Genomic DNA, 20,233 nt, shown 5'->3' on the forward strand with positions numbered 1-20,233 from the left:
GAGACTCCCACCAGAACCAGGCTCAGTGTGAGCGGCTGTCTGGCCCGACCCACTGGGGGCTTCCGAAGCAGAGATGGGACCAAGTCACTAAACGGCGAGACAGTCAAGTCTCAAGTAAAAACATGTAAGTCTTAAAGTTTTAATTTAGTATTGAAAATTGCTTTACCATATGTGTCTTTTAATCACTGTAACAAAAAGGATTATTAAATTATAAGTGAGAAACTTAACTATTTTTAAAAGGTGTTTATTAGGAGTGGGAGTAAATAATTTCCTCTTCTTCTTAATCCTTTTCGGGCTAAATGCGTTCTTGTTTATGTCTAAATATAATTTTATTATATATAACATGAACTGGATGACTCAGAAAGTGCCCTGCATTTACTGTATTTATATTTACTGTAAATGACTGTGCATACGTGAATGCATGTATATTTATTTTGTTCCATTTTGGCCTCTATAATGTGCATTTTATATGGCTCAAAATAAAGCACTAAAAATAATCTGCACACTAGTCAAAAGGAGGAAAGTCAGACATCAGAAAATGAATCATGTTATGTTTTACAGTAAATATTAACCTAACAGCCAAAAAGCTGAGAGAAGAACAAGCTGAACTCATCTAAATTGAAAACAAACTTTACTTTCTGTTCAAGCTAAAAGTTATCTCCATGTTACACAACAGAGAACAAAAATATCTTGTTAGTCTGCGTTATGCAGTATCACCGTGCTAAACTTTTTAGACCAATCATGAGTTAGCATTTTAAAGCTGGCTGGACTTATTTACTTCCATACCGGTGACTCTAGATACAGTAATCTGTGAAAGAAAAGTTAAAGTAGGAATTTTGCATCAGAGTGCAGAGTTTCCCTCTGAGGACCGGTTAAACCCGGGGGCAGAGATGCCAGGGAAGTCCACCAGCGACCCACTGAGCTTTTATGTTTGCAAAATGTTAAGTTACAAAAATCCAGAGGTGCATCAGCAGGCATCATAATTTGGAAATAAATAGCATGTGAGGCCAAAAGTTGGGTGCAGGACGGCAGAGTTACTGCGCCGTCCTGCTTCAACTATAAATCTAGCTTCACTGTCTACTGGCGTATAAAAAACCCTATTTAATTTAAAACAAACAAACAACACTTAGCCTGGTGGGAGGGGAAAGGAAAGCCTGGTGGCCCGCCAGGCTTATAACACCTTGGGTCAAACCCTGGAGTGTATGTTGGATGAGAATAAAGTGCAGATGAGAGGTTGTGTTGTCCGGTTACCTTGTTGGCCTCAGCGGTTCTCAGTGCTGTATAGAACTCAGCATCAGCCTTGGCTTTCTGCCTGGCCAGGAAAGCGCCATCTGTCCAGAACAAGCACAACAGACCTTTACTGTGCTGTGCTAGATTTACATTAAGACAACAGGTGTCGGCAGTAACCCTGTGCAACCTCATTCCACATGAAATGAGCCCCAATCCACACCTGAACCTGTTCGGGATCTTGTGTCTGTTGAGAAACTAACATCTGTGAAATCCTGTAATCCACTGCTTACGTACAAACCTTCAATTTCAGAGATCTTCTTTTCAGTTTCCTTCTCCATAATTTTCTGCCCAAACTTGATTTCTGCGACTTGCGCCACTTTCTCAGCCTCTACAAAACAAAGCAAGAATTATTCCCATTAAACCTGGCGGTGTGGAAAACGCCACAGACACACCATTATTCTCCAACTTCTCCCTTACCTATGACAGCTTTAATCCTCTCCGTTTCTGCCTCCTTCTCTACAACCTTTTGTGTCTGCTGGGAAATCAGAAGTTTTGTCTTTTCACTCTCCCTTGAAAACAAAAACCACAAGAAACAAAAACACATTATTCTGTTTCTACCAACAACGAAGGAATGTTAGATACAGCTCTGGAAAAAATTAAGAGACCGCTGAGGTTTTAACCTGTTGAAATCGTGATGCTTGTTCCACCAAATATTGACTTCTCAACTCTTCCTGAGTTAAAACATTAGCATTGTTGTTTCTAAATGAATGTAAACTTGGTTCTTTTGAATTACTTGAAGTCTGAAAGCACTGCATCTTTTTCATGATTTGACCACTTTTGATTTCCTGTAAATAAATACTAAATTTTTGCTTGGAATTTGGGAGCCATGTTTGTTAGTAGTTCATAGAATAAAAGAACAATATTCATTTTACTCAAACATAGACCTACAAAGAGTAAAATAAGAGAAACTGGTGATTTTGCAGTGGCCTTTGAATATTTTCCAGAGTTGTAGTTTCTAATGTTTTGGTGTATCGTCATGGAAAACCAGATCCTCAACTAATTTGTGCTTTTACCTTCGGCAGGTTAAGAATTCCCGTCATCAAACTGAACATGTACAATCTGCAGTACTGTGAGAGGCTGTGTAATGCAAAAGAGCCATCATTCTAGTCTTATGCAATACAGTTTAAAAGAAGTGCCTTGAACTTTCAGAGACGGGAGCAGTAATAAATAACACAGAGGACATTGGTAGGGTCTAAAAACATGTGTAATCAGAACTGGATCCACGATCCAAAACCATTTTCCCCTCTGGATAAAAACTAAAGATGGGCCTCATCTTCATAGTAACTCCTTCATGCAGGAAATTAAGATCCCAAAACAAACTAACAGGCTTGTATTGTTGTGGACAGAAGAGAGTGCTTGTTGTTTTGAGTTGTGGGTGAGATGTATTATGGAGTTTTGCATTTCCTGTGTTCATCTTGTTTGGCTACATTTTCCTTGGCCTTAACTTAATCTCAGCTGTTTTCCCTGGAGCTCCTCAACCACCAGTCTTCACTTCTGTAATCGCCTCAGCCTCAATACTCCTCAGTTCAGTCAATTAAAGCCGGACACAACGCTCATCTTTCCATTGTTACGAGTTATTTTACAACAAAAAGTCTGTTCAGTGTACCATCATTCTTCCTGCGTTGTGGTTCTTCACTACTTGCACAAAGGACATATAGTGAAGGGTTTTCATTTTGTTGTGGTTTTATGTAGACAACGAATAACCTAACCTTTGACCCCAAGCGAATCACACGTAAACATAAAAAGTCTTAAGCATGAGCTCCATTCTTCCTATTCGGTATTGTTTTTGGTATTTTTGTTGAAGGCAGGTCGGCCATTTTAAATCTTTTCATAAAAGACAAAAAAAGTATTTTAATTATTTTATTAAATGCAACAACCATTTGAAAGGAGAGTTCAGATGTGAACTTCCGTCACAGTATGGGGAAAATTTAACGAGTTTCCATCTGAGCAAGACTGATAATGAAATTCAAAGCATTAAAACTTGTAAAGAGTAACCAGTTCATCAGGAAAGAGTCAGAAGTAATTATTATGAATCATGAATGAGATCCCTGGTCCGTGATGTTCTGGAAGACCTGGGGTCTTGAATGGGGAAACCAAGAAATTGATGGAGTCCAAAACTCACCGGGTGGCCAGTTCTCCGATCCCTTGTGGTTTTGTTGAAAATCACTTTTAGTGAGAGAGTGGATGAGTGAGTGAGTAAAGCAGAAAAGTTATCTAACAAGTCTTTGTGCAGCTTAGGTGGGTGGTAAGCTGCAGTGCTGAAGGTTGGAGTGGCTCCAGGAAGGCATTCAATGGAACTGAAGACATGAACAAAGACAGAAAGGACCGAGACGTGGATGTTGGCAGGTGTTAACAAATCCAGAAGGAGTGGAGTCGTTCAGTTGTGACAAGTCGTTGGGTTGTTCTGAGCACTCAGAGAAAGTCTGCAAGATCATGTGTGAGATTTCCTTTGCTCATCAGTCAGGGGACGTCAAGCAATTTAGAGTGTTGATGTTCGGACTGATAGAAGTGTTAGCTGACCTCGCTAGCACTGCAGTCAGCAGCACGGTCAGGGTTTCACGAAGGGCGATGACCAATGGACCGGAAAGTTTCAACCGGTGTGGTATTACTGAGACAGTAATTACATGCCAGGGGGACGCGGAGGAACACCATGGAGTGAAGACGTGCTTCTCGAGGCTCCGCAAAAGCAGGGACAAAACATTTATTTTAAAGCACACCCCTATTTATAAATCAGCCTCGCATATGTATATAATGGTGCGCTTCTAATCCCTGGTTCATTTGACACCTTTTTTGGTCGCTAAGTCGTTTGCTTTAATAACTTTTCGTAACAGGCCGCGGTCGCCGCCTCGAACCTAGCCAGCGTGCACTAGCTACATAGCGCTCGACCCGGGCCCGAAACGGACTGGTTTGTCACTTTTGGGTTGATCCCTTATCACCTGCACGGTGGAACTAGGACTGATATTACTGCGGGCACGGGTGAGCATAAAAGAGTGGTTTCCGTCCTTGGACGGTCCATTGTGCTAAAGCTAATTATTGGTTGCGCTCGCTCGTGTCGCTGGACTGTGACGTCATCGTTTTCGCCAACTTTCTTCGGTACTGTTTGGGACCATTTTCTGTTTTAAAGTACTGCGACTCTTGTAAAATGGACAAGAGGGAGACTAAGGGACCTCGCCAGAGACGTACTGCCGCTGAGACGAGCTCCGGATCGGGCGCGCTCCGGATGGATGAGACGCCGCTGGGGAGCGACGAGCGTGGATCAGATACACCGCTCAGTGAGGCAACATTCACCAAAGCACTGCAAGGTCTGAAGCAAGACATTTGTGATACTTTTGACTCGAGGATCGACTCTCTTACTCTCACATTAAGGTCAGAAATTAAATCCGTAAAGGCTGAGCTTAATGCTAATATAAACTCCATCCAGTCTCTTGTTGAATCTCAGGGAGCCACAATCAAAGAGCTCGAGGTCTCTGCTACCTCTTGCAGTGATGATTTGTCCTCCCTGCAGACCTCTGTATCTGTTTTAGCAGAGGAAGTTAAACATCTACAGGGTAAATGTGAGGATCTGGAGGGAAGGTCAAGGCGTAATAATATTCGTCTCATCGGGCTGGCTGAAGGACTGGAACTGCCCAACCCTAGAGAATTCATCTCACAGCTTCTGCGTGACCTTTTGGGATTGGAGGATGTGCCGCTTCTGGACCGGGCTCACAGATCTAGCAGGGAAAAACCTAAAGAAGGAGCTCCACCTCGACCAATTATCATCAGAGTGCATTATTTTCATGTGAAGGAACTGATTCTGCGCCGGGCAGGAGCTGCTGCACCTCTTCTCTATCAGGGCAGGAAAATTTTTATCTTTCCAGACTTTACGTCATCAGTGGCCAAAAAACGCTCACAATTTGGGAATGCCAAACGTCTCCTACACTCGTGCCCTGGCGTTAAGTTTGGTCTGTTCTATCCTGCTGAGTTAAGAATCACACTGCCAAATGGAGTTGTGCGCAAGTTTTCCGACCCCGAAGCTGCCACAGACTTTATTAAGAAACTGGGAGGTGGTGCTCCTTCTGACTAATAACTTTGACTTGGTTTGAGGCTGATGTTCGTTATTTCTGATTTATATTCGTGAAATGGTAACCTAACTGAAGGTTTTTTTTTTTACATATTTGATTCTAATCATTTACTTATCTTATTTACGATGTTTTATTTATTTTTGTTTAATTTTTTAAAATTTATTGTATTTTATAAATATTACTATATTTTTATATTATTTATATTTTATTAAATCTCCCCTTTTTTTTCTCCATCCTTATTACTGATCTATTTCCTATATATACTTTATTTGTTTATTTATATTTCTGTGTGTGTATGGGTGTGTAGTTGCATATCTATTTATACACTTAATTAGATAATATAATTTGATCCATTTATTTTTGTTCCTGCTTTGCACTGGTGGGAGCTTGAGTTCTACTGGGTCCGTGGATGCTTGGAAAGAGGTATCTAGTAGTTAGCAAAAGGGGGTATGCGCGCATCTTGTTTGGGAAGATGCTTCAGCAATCAGGGGTAAGTTCTAACGTTCTTGTTTTGTCGTACTGTTTTTCACATGTTATTTGGTCTTTAAGTGCTATCAATGGGTCATCCTTTACACAGATTGATGGATGTCACAATCTAATTGTGATAATTTACTAAAGGGTCAGGTTTTCAAGTTTTGTAGCTGGAATTGTAAGGGTTTAAATCAACCCATTAAAAGGAGTAAAGTGCTCCATCACTTACAGCATTTGGGTGCTCAAATTGTGTTCTTACAAGAAACCCACTTGAAAATTTCAGATCATTCTAGACTCCGGAAGGGCTGGGTTGGCCAAATGTATCATTCAACTTTTCAAGGAAAATCTCGAGGTGCTGCTATTTTAATTCACAAATCAGTACCATTTGTGTCTTCTAACATTATTACTGATCCTAATGGTAGATACATTATTGTTTGTGGGAGCATCTTTAATACAAAATTAGTTTTGGCTAATGTGTACGCACCGAATTGGGACGATTATAATTTTTTAAATTCCTTTTTCACCAAGATTCCAGATTTATCTTCACATTTTCTTATCTTGGCTGGCGATTTGAACTGTTGGCTGGGCCCTTTGGATCGGTCATCAAATAATGTTAGACAATCACATTCTTCCAAAGTTGTTAATAATTTTCTTAAAGAATTCTCAGTTATTGATGCCTGGCGCTTTCTTAACCCTACTCGTAAAGAATATACATTTTTCTCCCCAGTTCACCATACATACACTCGTATTGATTACATTCTTTTGGACAGCCGACTGATACCGCATATCCGGTCTTGTTCTCACAATGCCATTGTAATTTCAGATCATGCTCCTGTGACATTGGACCTGGTGTTGGGAGGTGGTTCTCCTTCTGTTGTTCCTTCTGTTGTGAAAATATTCACTTGCTTCTCTCCCATTTAGGGTTGCCCTTGATGGTTTTACATATTTAGGGATTAAGGTCAAATGTAAATTTTGCGAACTTTTTAAATTTAACTTTGAGCCATTGGTGGAAAAGGTCAAACAAGACCTAGATAGATGGTCTTTGCTTCATTTATCCGTTGCTGGGAGAATTAATACGATTAAAATGAACGTGCTTCCCAAGTTTTCTTTTCTCTTTCAGTGTGTCCCTGTTTTTATCCCCGTTTCTTTTTTTAGCAAACTGGACCAAATCATCACTAGATTTATTTGGGATCATAAACCCTCTAGAATTCGTAAATCATATCTCAGGAGACCAAAAAGTGTGGGTGGAATGGCATGGCCGGACGTTATGTTTTATTATTGGGCATCCAATATTAGAATTCTTAATTATTGGTTAAAGGCAAATGATTCTGACAGTGCCCCGGCTTGGTTGGATTTGGAAACCTCATCCTGTATACGATCGTCTTTGTCTGCTTTAGTTTATGCTCCCAAATTGCTATCAGGTGCTGAAATTCCGAACAACAAAATGGTGAGGGTGACTCTGAAAATTTGGTTTCAGTTCCACCGCTATTTTAAATTTAACTTTTTTTCTTTACAATCTCCTATCTTCAAGAACCCTTTATTCCGGCCCTCTACAATCGATAGTGCTTTCTCCGTTTGGTTCTCTCATGGTATCAAAAGCTTTGGTGACCTCTATGAGGAGGGTACATTCGTCTCCTTCGATCAGCTTTCTGCAAAATTTGACCTCCCAAAGAGCCACTTTTTTTGTTACCTACAGGTCCGAAGTTATGTTAAGGAAAAAACTTCTCTCTTTCCCTCTAAACCTCCTGTTAATGATTTGGATAAACTTTTGTCACCTCCCCCACCGAAAAAGGGTCCTATTTCATGTTTGTATGAGAGATTGTGCTGTTTTCGTGAGTCCCCAATTCTCTCAATCAAAGCGGCATGGGAAGAGGACTTGGGTTTTTTGTTTCCAGATGACTTGTGGGATAGAATTCTTTACCGTGTACATGGTTCGTCACTGTGTGCCAGACATGGACTAATTCAGTGTAGGGTCCTGCATCGCACTCACTGGACTAAGGTCAGGCTTTCTAAAATATACCCAAACGTTAGCCCGGAGTGCGATCGTTGCCATCAAACACCTGCCTCACTGATCCATATGTTTTGGTCATGCCCATCACTAAAGCAATATTGGACAAATATTTTTGCAGCCTTGTCTGAAATAGCTCATATGTCCATCCAGCCTGATCCACTAACTGCATTGTTTGGTGTACTTTCTGAGACGGTTTCTTTGTCAAGACTTAAGGCTGATCTGGTTGCATTTCTCACTTTGTTGGCGAGGCGTAGAATATTGCTGTGCTGGAAATCAGCTTTACCTCCCTCATTTGAAATCTGGATTAAAGATGCTTTACACTTTAGTAAACTTGATAAGATTAAATTTACCCTACGAGGTTCCACAACTAAATTTTTGAAGATTTGGCAACCGTTTTTTGATTTTATTCAGACATTGCCATCCCGTATGGTGCCCAACTAAATTTTGCTTTGGGCTGACCTTTTTATTTACATTATCATATTATTTATCAAATTATTTATTCTGTCATTAATACCCATTGATGCACCTTTTTCTTAAATCCTTCCCTCCCTCCCCCTTTTTTTCTTTTTTTGTTTTCTCTCACTATTAATCTTATTCCTCTGGATTTTATTTGGGAAGGCTTATCCATGTGTACTGTACGACATGTTCGGTTCTGTTATAGAAAAAAGTCTACATATCTTGTTCATATATTTTTGCACATTTTGTATTTTGACGTTAAAACCTAATAAAATAAATAAATAAATAAATAAATAAAATAAAAAAAAGTAATTACATGCCAAGGTGTTGAGGAAGCTGCATTTCAGGGAAACATTCTGCAGTGATGTCCCCCTTGAATGAAAACTATTTCACCTCTCATAATGATGATGAACTGAAGGAACTAAATAATGACCTGATGGAAGAAACCAGAATGAAGAAATGGCTTGATTCTGGGAATGGTGGAAAGTCAATAACGTTGGGAATACAATAGTTGTGCATACCACGCACATGAACTCATCTGAAGCTGAATTCTCTGCACACATGACTCACACCAGACCAAGTTAACATGCTGCAAAACAATTGAAAATACTTGGGTTTAGGTTTACTGACACAAAGAGTCTGTTCAAACAAACAGACAAATATTTGTTTCCATGTTGATGTTCTTGCATAGGGTTCAGTTGCCAGTAGTCTAATTGGTATTCTCACCACTCTTGGCAGTATTTTAAGTTGGGTTTATAGATTAAATGGTACATGCCCTTAGATTTCAAAACCATGTCTCTGGGATGTAAAAGCCACAAACTGGATACCTTTGGAATATACTTGTAGTGTCTGGAGAAAAGTCAATTACAAAACAAAAGGACGCTACAGAAAGAACCAGAAAGAACCAGAAACAACGGGCTCAGACAGTAGCAGATATTTACAAAATGGAAAAAAATAGCCTTCAAAATAAATTTAAAGATAGTTATTTTTCTAACATTAGAATGAATGGGGGAATTTCTGACCAAATTCTGCATCTGATCTTTTATTAGCCTGATTTTATTCAACTTCCTGTTTTATTTCTGAGCATGCCAAATTTGTTGTTTGTCACAGTGGAGTGGACATCACCGTCTTTATTTATACCCGACAGACCCTAAAATACTTTGCATCACTTGAGTTTTGTCGATGCAGGAGATGACGTTGTCCATCTGTGCACGCTTCCTTTACAAAATATCTATGAATAGTCGAGTCTTTTAAAACACATCCAAGCTGCTTTCACATCCACTATATCTGCGGCTAATTGGAAGAGGCTTCATTTTCAGGAAATCGGTGTTTTTCCATGATCAAGCATTCACGGTTGGGTCATTTTGCATGACCTGAAAGAGTTTCCTCCCACAACCACAGCAGTGGGCATTAGATAAGCGTAATATCTATTTGTTTAAGAAGAAAGTATTTCTGTCAGACACCTTTTCACACTGAGCAAGAAAAACAAACCTACATGAGTTCGTAGTTCCTGCGAATGCTCTCAGGAATGTTGGGCTTAGTGACTCGAACGGCCTGATGGAGAGAGAGAGACACAAGATTCAGTTTTGCGAAATAAACACGACATGCCAGAAAGGACCATAAAAAGAAGTTTAACCAATGGACTTGCCAAAGCAAAAAAAAAAAAAAAAAAGTATAGAGAAAGATCTTGAATAAACCCAGGGACAAAGTTGATTTTGTTTTAATCTCTATGAACTCCCCAGACCACTAACCCCTCGGGAGACTGTAACTATTATTTCATCCGATTTATGGGGGAAAAGGGGAAAACACACAAGTCATCTTAGACCCCATGGAGCATTTCACATTCAGTACAATGTGAGGGTTAGTTGGTGAGCTTTGGGAGAGGGGAGGAAGGGGGTGTAGCTTTAGAAAGTTGTGCAACACTTAACCTTCCCTGAAGAAAAAAAGTCTTGAGTCATTATGTTAAGTGATCCACACTGGGAACGTCTGGAAGCCATAAAATCTCAGCAGAGAGAAAATATTGGGTTTCTTCCAATAACAATAACTTGTAAACTTTTCATTTTGGTTTCTGGTTTCTACCAATGCCTGATTTCCCTTAGAAGGACTGAAATACGACTGCAACTGCAACTTTAAAACCGGCATGGAAAGACGTTTTGTCTGGAGTGAATGGACATCCTTTTCACATTTTTCAGATGTGAAAATGTGCATCAGTTTCCTTCCACTTCACAAATAGATCCTGCCTCGTGTCGGTCGACAGTCCAAACAAAACAAACTTGACTTTGTGTTGACAGAGCTGTGGATGCTTTTACATAAAGCTGCATGGAAGTCAGAAAGACCAAGTTAAAATTCAATTCAAAGAAAAAAATACTTTACTAATACTAAAGGGAAATTAAATGTTATATGTCACTATTTCAAAGTCTTCAAGGAGTTATTGGTTAAAAAGCTGCCTTTTGAACATTGTTCAACAAGAATGTGATTTTTTTTCTGCAACCTTTGTAGAAGGATAAAGAGGAGAAGAAAAAATTTTACATTTTTGGACCCACAACTTTTTGGTTTATTTTTATACCGGAGATTAAAGTAGTGTGCAAATTTAAACCTGAAAGACACAAAGAGTAAAATACTTTCTGTTGTTCATCATGGCACAAAAAGAAATAAGCACCAGAACAAGAGTCTGCTGAAATGTCAGAATCAGTACAAGCTATTGCCATGACGTTACGCAATAGTTTATGTAGAGGAAGAAGCGTTTAACCTGAAAACATTTGAATTTGAAAACTAAATTTGAAGTTATATCCTGTTTTTGAAGTCAGCTGAAGGACTGATCATGACTTGTGTTTCGTTAACGATATTTTCTGTCTCCATCTCATGGTCCAGAAAAAACCCCTTCCCTGCTGCTGGTTACAAAGATACGCGACACTGTCAGGGTGGAAAGACATCAGCAGAAATCCTAGGTGTCGTCCAAACATGCCCTTGTGAAAAACGGAGAACCTGCTTAGTAGTTTGGTCTTTTCTCCAAAAGCATTCAAACATTTTAGGAGGCCCCCAAACTGTATTTTTTAAATAAGTTTAATAGGAAAAGTAATTTTCTAGCAAAACTCTCAACCTCAAATTTATTAGCTTTGTTTGCATGTCCCGCTCTGCGGTAGTGTTACGACATCAAACAGAGTTCTGGGTGGTTTTGAACAATTCATGCTGGTGAAAACATTTCAAGGACCAATACCATGTTTATGAGGAACTCTTTTGAAACAAACAACCAGAAAGATCATTTCAGCAGAGAAAAAACACAATCCAAGAGAAACAAGTTCAACTTCAGAGAAATTGAATAAAACAAAGCTAATCCCAACTTTACTGAAAGTAAATCTCAAAAACTGAGCATTCATCCGAACTGATGAGTGGTCTTACTGTACCTGGATTATAAGGCCAGGCGCCATGGATGTTAGATCTTCTTGCAGCGTCAACTTCAGATTTTCATCGATTTGGTCTGTTGGAAAAAGCAGCAAAAAGAAAGAGCCAGAGCTCTGTTCAGTTAGGAGAAGTAATATTATATTTTAGCTTCATTTGCACCCAAACGAAACCAAAGGTTTCTCAGTTACAACAAAACAAAGTACAACTTGAGGAGAGAGATTCTGCTTTTAGAACGATGCATTCAAAGTTTTTTATTGTACAAAATGCCAGATAGTCACATGTTTCTAGTGCAGCTATTGCTTTGTTTACCACTTCGGCGTTTCTGCTAACTTTGAAGGTTTGGCGCAGTAAACTTCCCCTAAATTAAACTTTCAGGATGAATTCTCAGGCGCTAATTTACTTACATGTTTTGTAAACTTTCAGTTGGATAAAGTCCGACCTCTGCGTTGAAGGTTTGGGTCGTCGACTATTCTTGAAGTCCTTAGACATTTATATTCATGCTTTTATTTTGAAGAGGGTGAAGACTGTTCACGCAACAGTTCTGTTTCCTCTCGTCACATCATCGTTTTTTCCCCAAGAAACTTTCAACATGGTTGTATGTACAATTTTAGCATTTAGCTTTTGTTAAATACCACGTTTGTTTTTTAGCGTTAAGTGGAGCTAATTTTTATTATTAATGCTTTTGGTTAGCGCTACTAACGTTTTAGCTAACAGTAACTACTAATGTTTTTAACCTTTGTCAGCCATACACACTGAGAAAAAACACTTTCAAACGCAAAATGCATATGAAAAAGACATGAAAAAACAAATGACAATATTTGGTTAGCATATACTCAATCTGTAGCATTGCTCTACTCACCAAACAAGCCGATGTACACTTCTTGCAGTGAGTGAACGCTGCAAAACTGGTTGAGCTCGTGATGCACTTTGTTGAAAATCAAAGCTTTGTCATAGTCTGCTGTGAAGTTTCTCACAATGTCGTACACTGCACAAAAGACAGAAGAGCTGGTTTTCACAAACAGAGAGGATTCTGGGTGTGCATCTGAACCCAAAACAATGGCCTCACTAAGTACCTGCTGATGGAATGAGGTAGTTCACCACCTCAATGCGATCAAAGTAAATCATCACTCCTCCACTGGAAGAAAGCACACATCAAAACGCTTTCACCAAAGACTCCTTGAAAAAATGAACGACTGTATAGCAAGTTGTTGATGTGAGTTAAAAGTATGTGGTTAGTGTGGGGGGGTACAATTACGAAAACCCACCTCGTCCCACACGGCACGTTCTTCACCTCATCAGTCTGCAGAGTCGTCTGAAGGTCAAAAATCACACGGTTACAAACTGTGTGTTACATTTCCTTATCTGATTTTTCTACTGCTATTGAGGTCAAATGGGAAATGGACTGAACCTATATAGTGCTTTTCCAATCATTTTGACCACTCAAAGTGCTCTACAGTGGAGTCACATTCACCCATTCGCACTCACATTTAAACACCGATACGCAGATCGGCAGACAATTTGAGATCAAGTGCCTTGCACATGCGGCAGGAATCGAATCTACAACCTTCCGATCATAAGACGACAACTCTACCCACAGAGCTACAGTCGCAAGAAGCGATAAATTAATCATATGATCAATTAAAATGAGGCATAAAATGTCTTCCAGTTCCAGTGTTAAATGTTCATTAAAGTTTGTTGGTCTTTGAAAGACGTTCTTGCTTTCTTATGCCATTACTGTTATATTACTAGAAAATAATTTCAAAACAACATTGTTGTTTATCGCAGCGACTTCTGGGACAATTTATTGTCCAGCAAAATTTGTTATTGTCACATGCCTACTATTGTTTACTAAAAAGAGAACAACTCTGCAACAGATTCATAGAAAATAAACCAGTGACAGCCTGAGTATCAGCAAACAGAACTAAAAGCAATAACCTTTTGAACTTGATTCTGAGACTGCTGTAAAACTAAGGAGAGGGAGCCAACAGCTGAAAGGTCATAAATTTCCTTCCTGATACAACAGAAAGCTGGTGCTCTGCTGTCTGGCTCTCTGCAGATTACAGTTTTAATATACAGGTTTAGTTCACTGTCCTTCTTACACGCATTGTTTTTTTCTACTCATGTCTGGGAAAATAAGCTTCTTTCAGAAGACTCACAGTTCCAGCCAAACGGTTTGGCAGCAACACGAGTCATTTTGCTGGCTTTGCTTGTTTTTGTGCTGGCACAAAAATCCCCCTACCTCATTTCAGCTCAATAGCATTACAAGCACAGATGAAGCTGTGAAAGAGTCCATCTGAACTCACTCTGGTATTCTCATAAACAGACTGATTGCTTTTAAGTTGGTACATATGTGCTTGAATTTATCTTCGTCCTGTTTTGGCAATGATTAACGCCTAAGTAAAGCATGCAGCCCTAAAGAATATCTTTCCAAAGTAACCAAAACTTAGACATGACACATCCAGTTGGCGCCAACGAGGTCCAGTGTGTTGAAGTGAGCGTGTCCAGAAAGCACCAGCACAGCGAGCTACTAGTGTACTGAGGCCAGTGTGGTGAGGCTTGTTCAACCTCAGCAGTCAGTAGGAGAGTGAATATACGGATATTTTAACACCTGGTAGACTCTGTTCGATTGGGAACCAAAATTGCAACATTTGTTACATTTTCACACTGTACTGTTTCAGACCAAATAAACCCTTTGAAAAACTTGCGCCCCTTTGTCTCCTGTGGTGGCGCTGCACCAAGAACCACTGAAGAAAACGACAAAAAATCTCTGAAGAAGACACTGAGTACAACTTCCTCCTTCCTGCTCCAAAAGCCGAGTGGAGTGAGATTTTAGTGGCTGTAGATTTCTCTTTTGTCTTTGGTAAAAGACCACAAGCCATTTCTCCCACTAGCACTAGAATCTCGTGTATATTTTGGATGTATTTACCCAGAATGCACTGCAGTACAACCTGCTTCCTGATCTTGAGAGCGGTGTCCGGTTCGCTTGGCATTCACATTTGCAATTGAACAGCGCCAGAACCAAACTGAGACCTCAGTTTTTAGACGGACCAGAGAATCCTTTTTTGGTCTGCGTCAGAGTTTGATTATGTATTCACAAACTAGCCTTTGACTAAAGCATCTGGTGTGAATGCAGCCTATATGCCCAGTGATGTGGAAAAAATCTGTGCAATGCCCCCATGGTAAGAAAGGCAATGGAGAAGCACCTCATTCCATTGACCATGTAGTTGCACAAATTGAAATAACAAAAATAAACTTGCTTAATGGAAACAACAATTTTGAAAAACACACATCTTGATGAAAAAGTTGTTTCGCTAGGATGAGGTGGTTCTTATGCTGCGTCAAAAGTAAAGTAAGTCAACTACCGAGTTTTATGAAACTCATTTCAAGAACCAGTGCAAGTACATGCCGACAACAACGGGGTAACAGAAAGCAATAAAAGTTGTGCGGCGAACAAACATTAAATACGACATAAATAAAAAAATCCCCAGTGGAGACACACCCAGTCCTGGTGGTTAGCTGCTCCTTACTGCCTGGTAGTTATTGAAAATGCATCCATAAACTACAATCCCAGGAGACAAAATTACTGAAGGTGCTTTATAGTTTACTGCCAATGACTAAGCTCCACATCCCACACATCCACTACACTTACTGACAGAGAAACAGAAGCCCTTTCAGACCAAATCCATGAGAGAGACGTCGCATCACTTCACGAGAAGACCTTGGCCAAGTGGAAAGCTGTTCTTGGACAGCAGAAAGTGGGCAGTAACCTGCTGACTGGTCTGGTTTTCAGTTTTCCTTTGATTCAGACACCCAGCGTTCAAATGTTCATTAACTCTGGTATAATGAGAAACATGTGCTTGGCAGTGAAAATGACTGATTAGAATAATGCTGGAGTTAAAAAAGCTTTGTATGAAAGGCATCCTTTAGAAAAAAAAAAGTTTTAGTTCAACTGTATTTCTCTCTTTTAATTCAAAAGGCGGCTCCTTTAAATCTAGAATGGCATCGTTTTTATATATATCTACATTCAACACAAATTTGTCTTCATTCCAATTATACTTTAAGATGGTAAAATGTCTTAAGTAAAATAAACTTTTTTTGGAGTTTTATATCAGAAACATTCCTGGAGTGTTGATTTGATTCTTTCATGCATGTTTGATAAATCCTTAAATCTCCCGTGGCAACCACTCGGGGTTGCCTTGACGGTTCTTCAAACAATGAACCGCCTATTTCCCCAAAGCTCTGTCTCTCAGAACAGCGCTCCCCCACTCCGCTCCTCCAGACTAGCGGCAGCAGCAATTAGTAAACACCTATTGGAAATGTGCGTCTGCTGAGCTCATAAAGACGGTTGTAAATGGACTGGACAGACGGAATGGAGAACCATTGTTGTGTCGGAATGTGTAAGAGGTTCTTAAAGAGACAGAGACCAATTTCAAGGTGTCAGAAATTGTTGTTTGAAATTGTTTTTGATACATACAGCATTTTCCTAACACCTGAAGGTCATAGTTACTTGATTGTGCTATAAAATGGACTATGTGGCGGTAAGATATATATTTTTTTAAAACGTCTCCCTTTAATGATCTGGGGTTGAGGAAAATTTTACTTAATGTTATAAAAACATTGTAAATAAATGTAAACGTATATCTTATTTCAAGGTATTGAGGTAATTTTTGGACATATGCCATTTTTGCTCGAATACGAGTTCAATTATTTCAAGATCTTTTAAAAAGATGTGTAGCTCCACCGGCAAATTAGTTTGTTTTTTTAACATATATATGAAAAAAAACAACAACAACCATTTTGTGTTCTATTTTTGTAAGTTGCAATGAGAAGTTTGATGCTTATGTTTCAGAGCATATCCACATATATCATTTCTCAAGGATCTGTATGACGCTGATATATGCTAGTTTAATCTTAAAAACAAAAAGAGAGGTTTCTGAGATGCCTGATCTAATCTTACTGACCTGTACAGACTTGTAGGTGGTGATGAACGGGAGCATAAGGTGGAAACCAGGGCCGCTGGTGGCAGTGAGAAGAGCCCCTCCCCTGGGATACACAAGAAGGGCAGATTCAGAGCAATAATGAAGAAAAGAAAAAGAAAAAAAACTAAATATTTACAGATGGATGAAAAGCATTGATAACTTTCAGGGTTGGAGACGGGAACTGCAAAATGACGCAGTGCTTCACTTCACTTCTATTTTATTCAGCTGCTCACTGAATCTGAACTCTGATAAGAGACTTCCAGGCAAACGTTACCAATGTGTGCCAACTTTAACATGGATCACAAGACAGAGTCAGTCCACCGAAACAAAGGGAAAAATAAAGAGGTTTATTCATTAAAGCACGCTAGGAAACAAGGCATGTGGTAAGAATTATTTGTCCTAAAAACAAAGCGGAGTTGGTATGTGGAGAATCTTTTATTATTGGCTCTGACTGTTCAGATTCCACTCTCTGCTCTCAACTTTCGCCGGGCGAAGCAAGACGCCATCCTTTCGGCTCACCTGTAGTACACTCCGGTGTGTCCTTCATCAATTTTGTGCACAGAGGCCAACAGCGCCGCTCCGCCGAGAGCAGCTACTATGGAGAAGATGGCCCCCCACTGAGCCATCCCTGCACACACACACATAAACACACGGTGACAGACAGCATGTGAATAAAAGCAGATGGGCCTCTAAGACAATCCTTCAGCATGTGACGGTGAAACTTTCCCATCTAAACAGCCAGCTAGCGGTCAGCTAGGGCTTTGCAGGTCATTAGCAGGGACTGCAACCCGAGAGCACACTTAAAGAGGATTGAGATTAAAACAACAGAAACGTAACCTTTCTGGACAAGGACCCAGCAAGGCCCTGAGGACATTTCCTGATCGTGTAGGGCCCCCTCCTGGCAGCTGCATTTACTAATTCAGCTGTTAGTTTTGACAAATCATTTAAAAGCAGCAATAATTGTGCTTAATGCTACTGCATTCATTCTGCATTCAGATTAATTGCGACAAACCAATTACTGAAATAACTGGCAACTAATTTAATAATAGATTAATTGATGACTGGAGCGTAAAAACTCAAAAAAAAAAAAGACTGAAAGAATGACAGACAGTATTTTAGACAAAACTGTACAAACAAAGTAGGTACATTTTGCGCTTAAGATTAAAAAACAAACTTTGGCTTGGAATACATTCTACTGAACTGTTTTGTAAAAAAAAAAAAAAGAAAAGAAAAAGATATTAAGCACCTTTTGCTATCCAGTTGTTATTGATTAATAAAGAAAATAACCAAGAGATCAGATTTACACGGCACTGATGTTAAGTCCAGCAAAAAGGTCTGAGATTTTCACATGCTGATGTCATTCATTGTTTTAGCTGCAGATGCATCCTTTGTTCACTAAAGGAAAGCTACTGTGTTGCCTTTTAGGAAGCGTTTATTATATTTAATAAACAAATGCATTATTTGTTTATTAATCTTTTGATTTATAATATGATATTAAGAAAGGCTGAAATGAGAAATCTACAGAATATACCCATTTTTTTTAAAAAATCAATTAATCATCAGAGTAACTGACTGATCAATCGATCAATTCTTACTTAGTAGCCCTAACAAGAAGCAATTTAAAAGGCGTTTTCTACGACAAATGAAGACATGTCTGTAGTTCATTTAGGTTGCAGGAAGGCTGAACAAAGTACAGCCAAGTTGAACTGTTTCATCACTTTATGTTTTTAAAGTTTGACACTTTAAAACCCACCTTTAGAAAACTGGTGAGATTAGAAAACGTAATGTTTTACGTCCTCTAATATACACAAACGTATGACTTATTACTTTTAGTGGTGCTACACCTGCTAACTGCTACTATAGGATGCCTAAAGGTTTAAGATGTTAACTCCATGATATTTTTGACTTTGTTTTAAAACAACAGCAACAACAAACTAGTTGTGTCTGCTGTTCTAATATGGATCACAAATGACCAATGACTGCAGAAAGACCAGAGAAAAAAATATCTCGCTTTATAGGTTATTAATAGGAAAGGAAGATATGGCTTAAAAATACCCACATCGCATTATAAGGTTTTCATATCAATCGATATTGCTAATTATTATTATTTTTATTTTAAATATCTGAAACACTGCCAAACTAATGACTTCCTTCACTTCACGTTTTTTTTATTTATTTTTTATTTTTTTTACTTTTAAGCAGTTCTGATGCAAGATGGTGAAACCTCTCCTTGAGTTTCTCAGCACCCACCTCGCTTAGCTGGCCGTGAGAGGTTGGGAGGCTAAAGCCTTTCCTCTGCCTACATCCCCCAGAATGCTGTGCGGTGCTAGCCTAGAGTCCAGTGAAATTATTGAACATTCTGCCTGATGTATTCTTCTATTGATATTGCTCACGTGTCGATGTCTGCCGCTAAGGATTTATTGGCCAGCCCAAGTTTTTAAAAGAAACAGCTACAAAGAGGTCAACACTTAATCAACAATGATAAGAAATTCGCCACTAAATGGTGAATCTCTGCCATCTTTTTCTGTGGTTGCTTATAATCGAAATATTAAACTTTTCCCAAGTCTGTCCAAATAACATAACAATAATAAGAGGGATAAAAAGAAACCCATTCTGTTCACCAAGGTTGAGCAGAGGGTGTCTGATGAGCAGCGTCAGCTTTGGTTAGTAAGGATTTGCAGATGCAATCTGGTGCAGCTTATGGCAGTATAAGGTCTTTATTATAGCAGATGTTTTACAGCAACCTGCGCTGTCCTAACTGCACGTTTAACAAAACAACACAAAACAAAAACAGAAGTTGTTTAGGTTGTTTGTGGTGGGACTTGGTTCTTGAAACGAGCTGGTCACGTTTGTTTTGGAGTACAGCTTTAAATCAGGAGTTTAGACTGAAAAGTTTTACACCGCATCAAAAGTAACACCAGAGGGTAACTTTTGTGAGCCGAAAGGTTAGTCTGACCGTAAAAGTTCAGATTAGAGGCCGAATGTGAACATATAGTCACCTATTCAGGATTCGTAAGATAAATGAATGAAAATGTCACACTTTTAAACTGGATTCAGGATATTAGCTTTCCTTGCTACTAGAGTCAGCAGCATACAGGGCTCGTTTATCGGTGACACACCTGTTCAGATGTTACACTCACAAATGTGTTGTAAAATGCCACATAAAAAAGGTGCCAAACGCAACATTAAGACACGTTTTATTTTATCTTCTGGCTATATTTTAAGAAACCAATGCAATACCAGCACGTTTCGCTAAAATGAAAAAGTCTCAGTCATAATGAAGAAACCCGCGGAGAGCCGCAGGTTCGTTAATTCGTCTTACCTGTAATTTTATGTGAAAACACAGCACAGCGGACAACATACAGGAAGTACCTTCTTCTGTTCTGTTTCACTAAACCTCTCAGGAGGTGAAGCGTTGCCTTTGCGCCGCCTGCTGGAAAGTCCCCGATGACATCCTGTTTCTGTCTGACGTTCACATCCGTTCGCACTGGGCATGATTGGAGAAATGGATGGAGAAACCAAAAACCGTACTAAAGTAAAAGTTAAAAAGTTACTTTAATAGG

At 39.3% G+C, this 20,233-nt stretch overlaps 1 protein-coding gene across 1 annotated transcript in view; it reads right to left on the reverse strand.

Moving 5' to 3' along the window:
• Positions 1 to 20,132, reverse strand: part of erlin2 (ER lipid raft associated 2) — a 28,197-nt gene extending 8,065 nt beyond the window's left edge. The window contains exons 1-11 of the mRNA XM_044112017.1: positions 19,993 to 20,132; positions 17,190 to 17,298; positions 16,653 to 16,734; positions 12,957 to 13,003; positions 12,765 to 12,826; positions 12,551 to 12,676; positions 11,694 to 11,767; positions 9,785 to 9,843; positions 1,708 to 1,799; positions 1,529 to 1,618; positions 1,252 to 1,331 (exon numbers count right to left, since the gene is read on the reverse strand). Coding sequence (XP_043967952.1) covers positions 1,252 to 1,331; positions 1,529 to 1,618; positions 1,708 to 1,799; positions 9,785 to 9,843; positions 11,694 to 11,767; positions 12,551 to 12,676; positions 12,765 to 12,826; positions 12,957 to 13,003; positions 16,653 to 16,734; positions 17,190 to 17,296 — 819 coding nt within the window. The 5' untranslated portion in view covers positions 17,297 to 17,298; positions 19,993 to 20,132. The remainder of the gene's footprint in view (positions 1 to 1,251; positions 1,332 to 1,528; positions 1,619 to 1,707; positions 1,800 to 9,784; positions 9,844 to 11,693; positions 11,768 to 12,550; positions 12,677 to 12,764; positions 12,827 to 12,956; positions 13,004 to 16,652; positions 16,735 to 17,189; positions 17,299 to 19,992) is intronic.
• Between the last annotated feature and the right edge of the window lie 101 nt (positions 20,133 to 20,233).

The sequence above is a fragment of the Gambusia affinis genome, linkage group LG03 (assembly GCF_019740435.1).
Source record: "Gambusia affinis linkage group LG03, SWU_Gaff_1.0, whole genome shotgun sequence".
Classification (NCBI taxonomy): Eukaryota; Metazoa; Chordata; class Actinopteri; order Cyprinodontiformes; family Poeciliidae; genus Gambusia; species Gambusia affinis.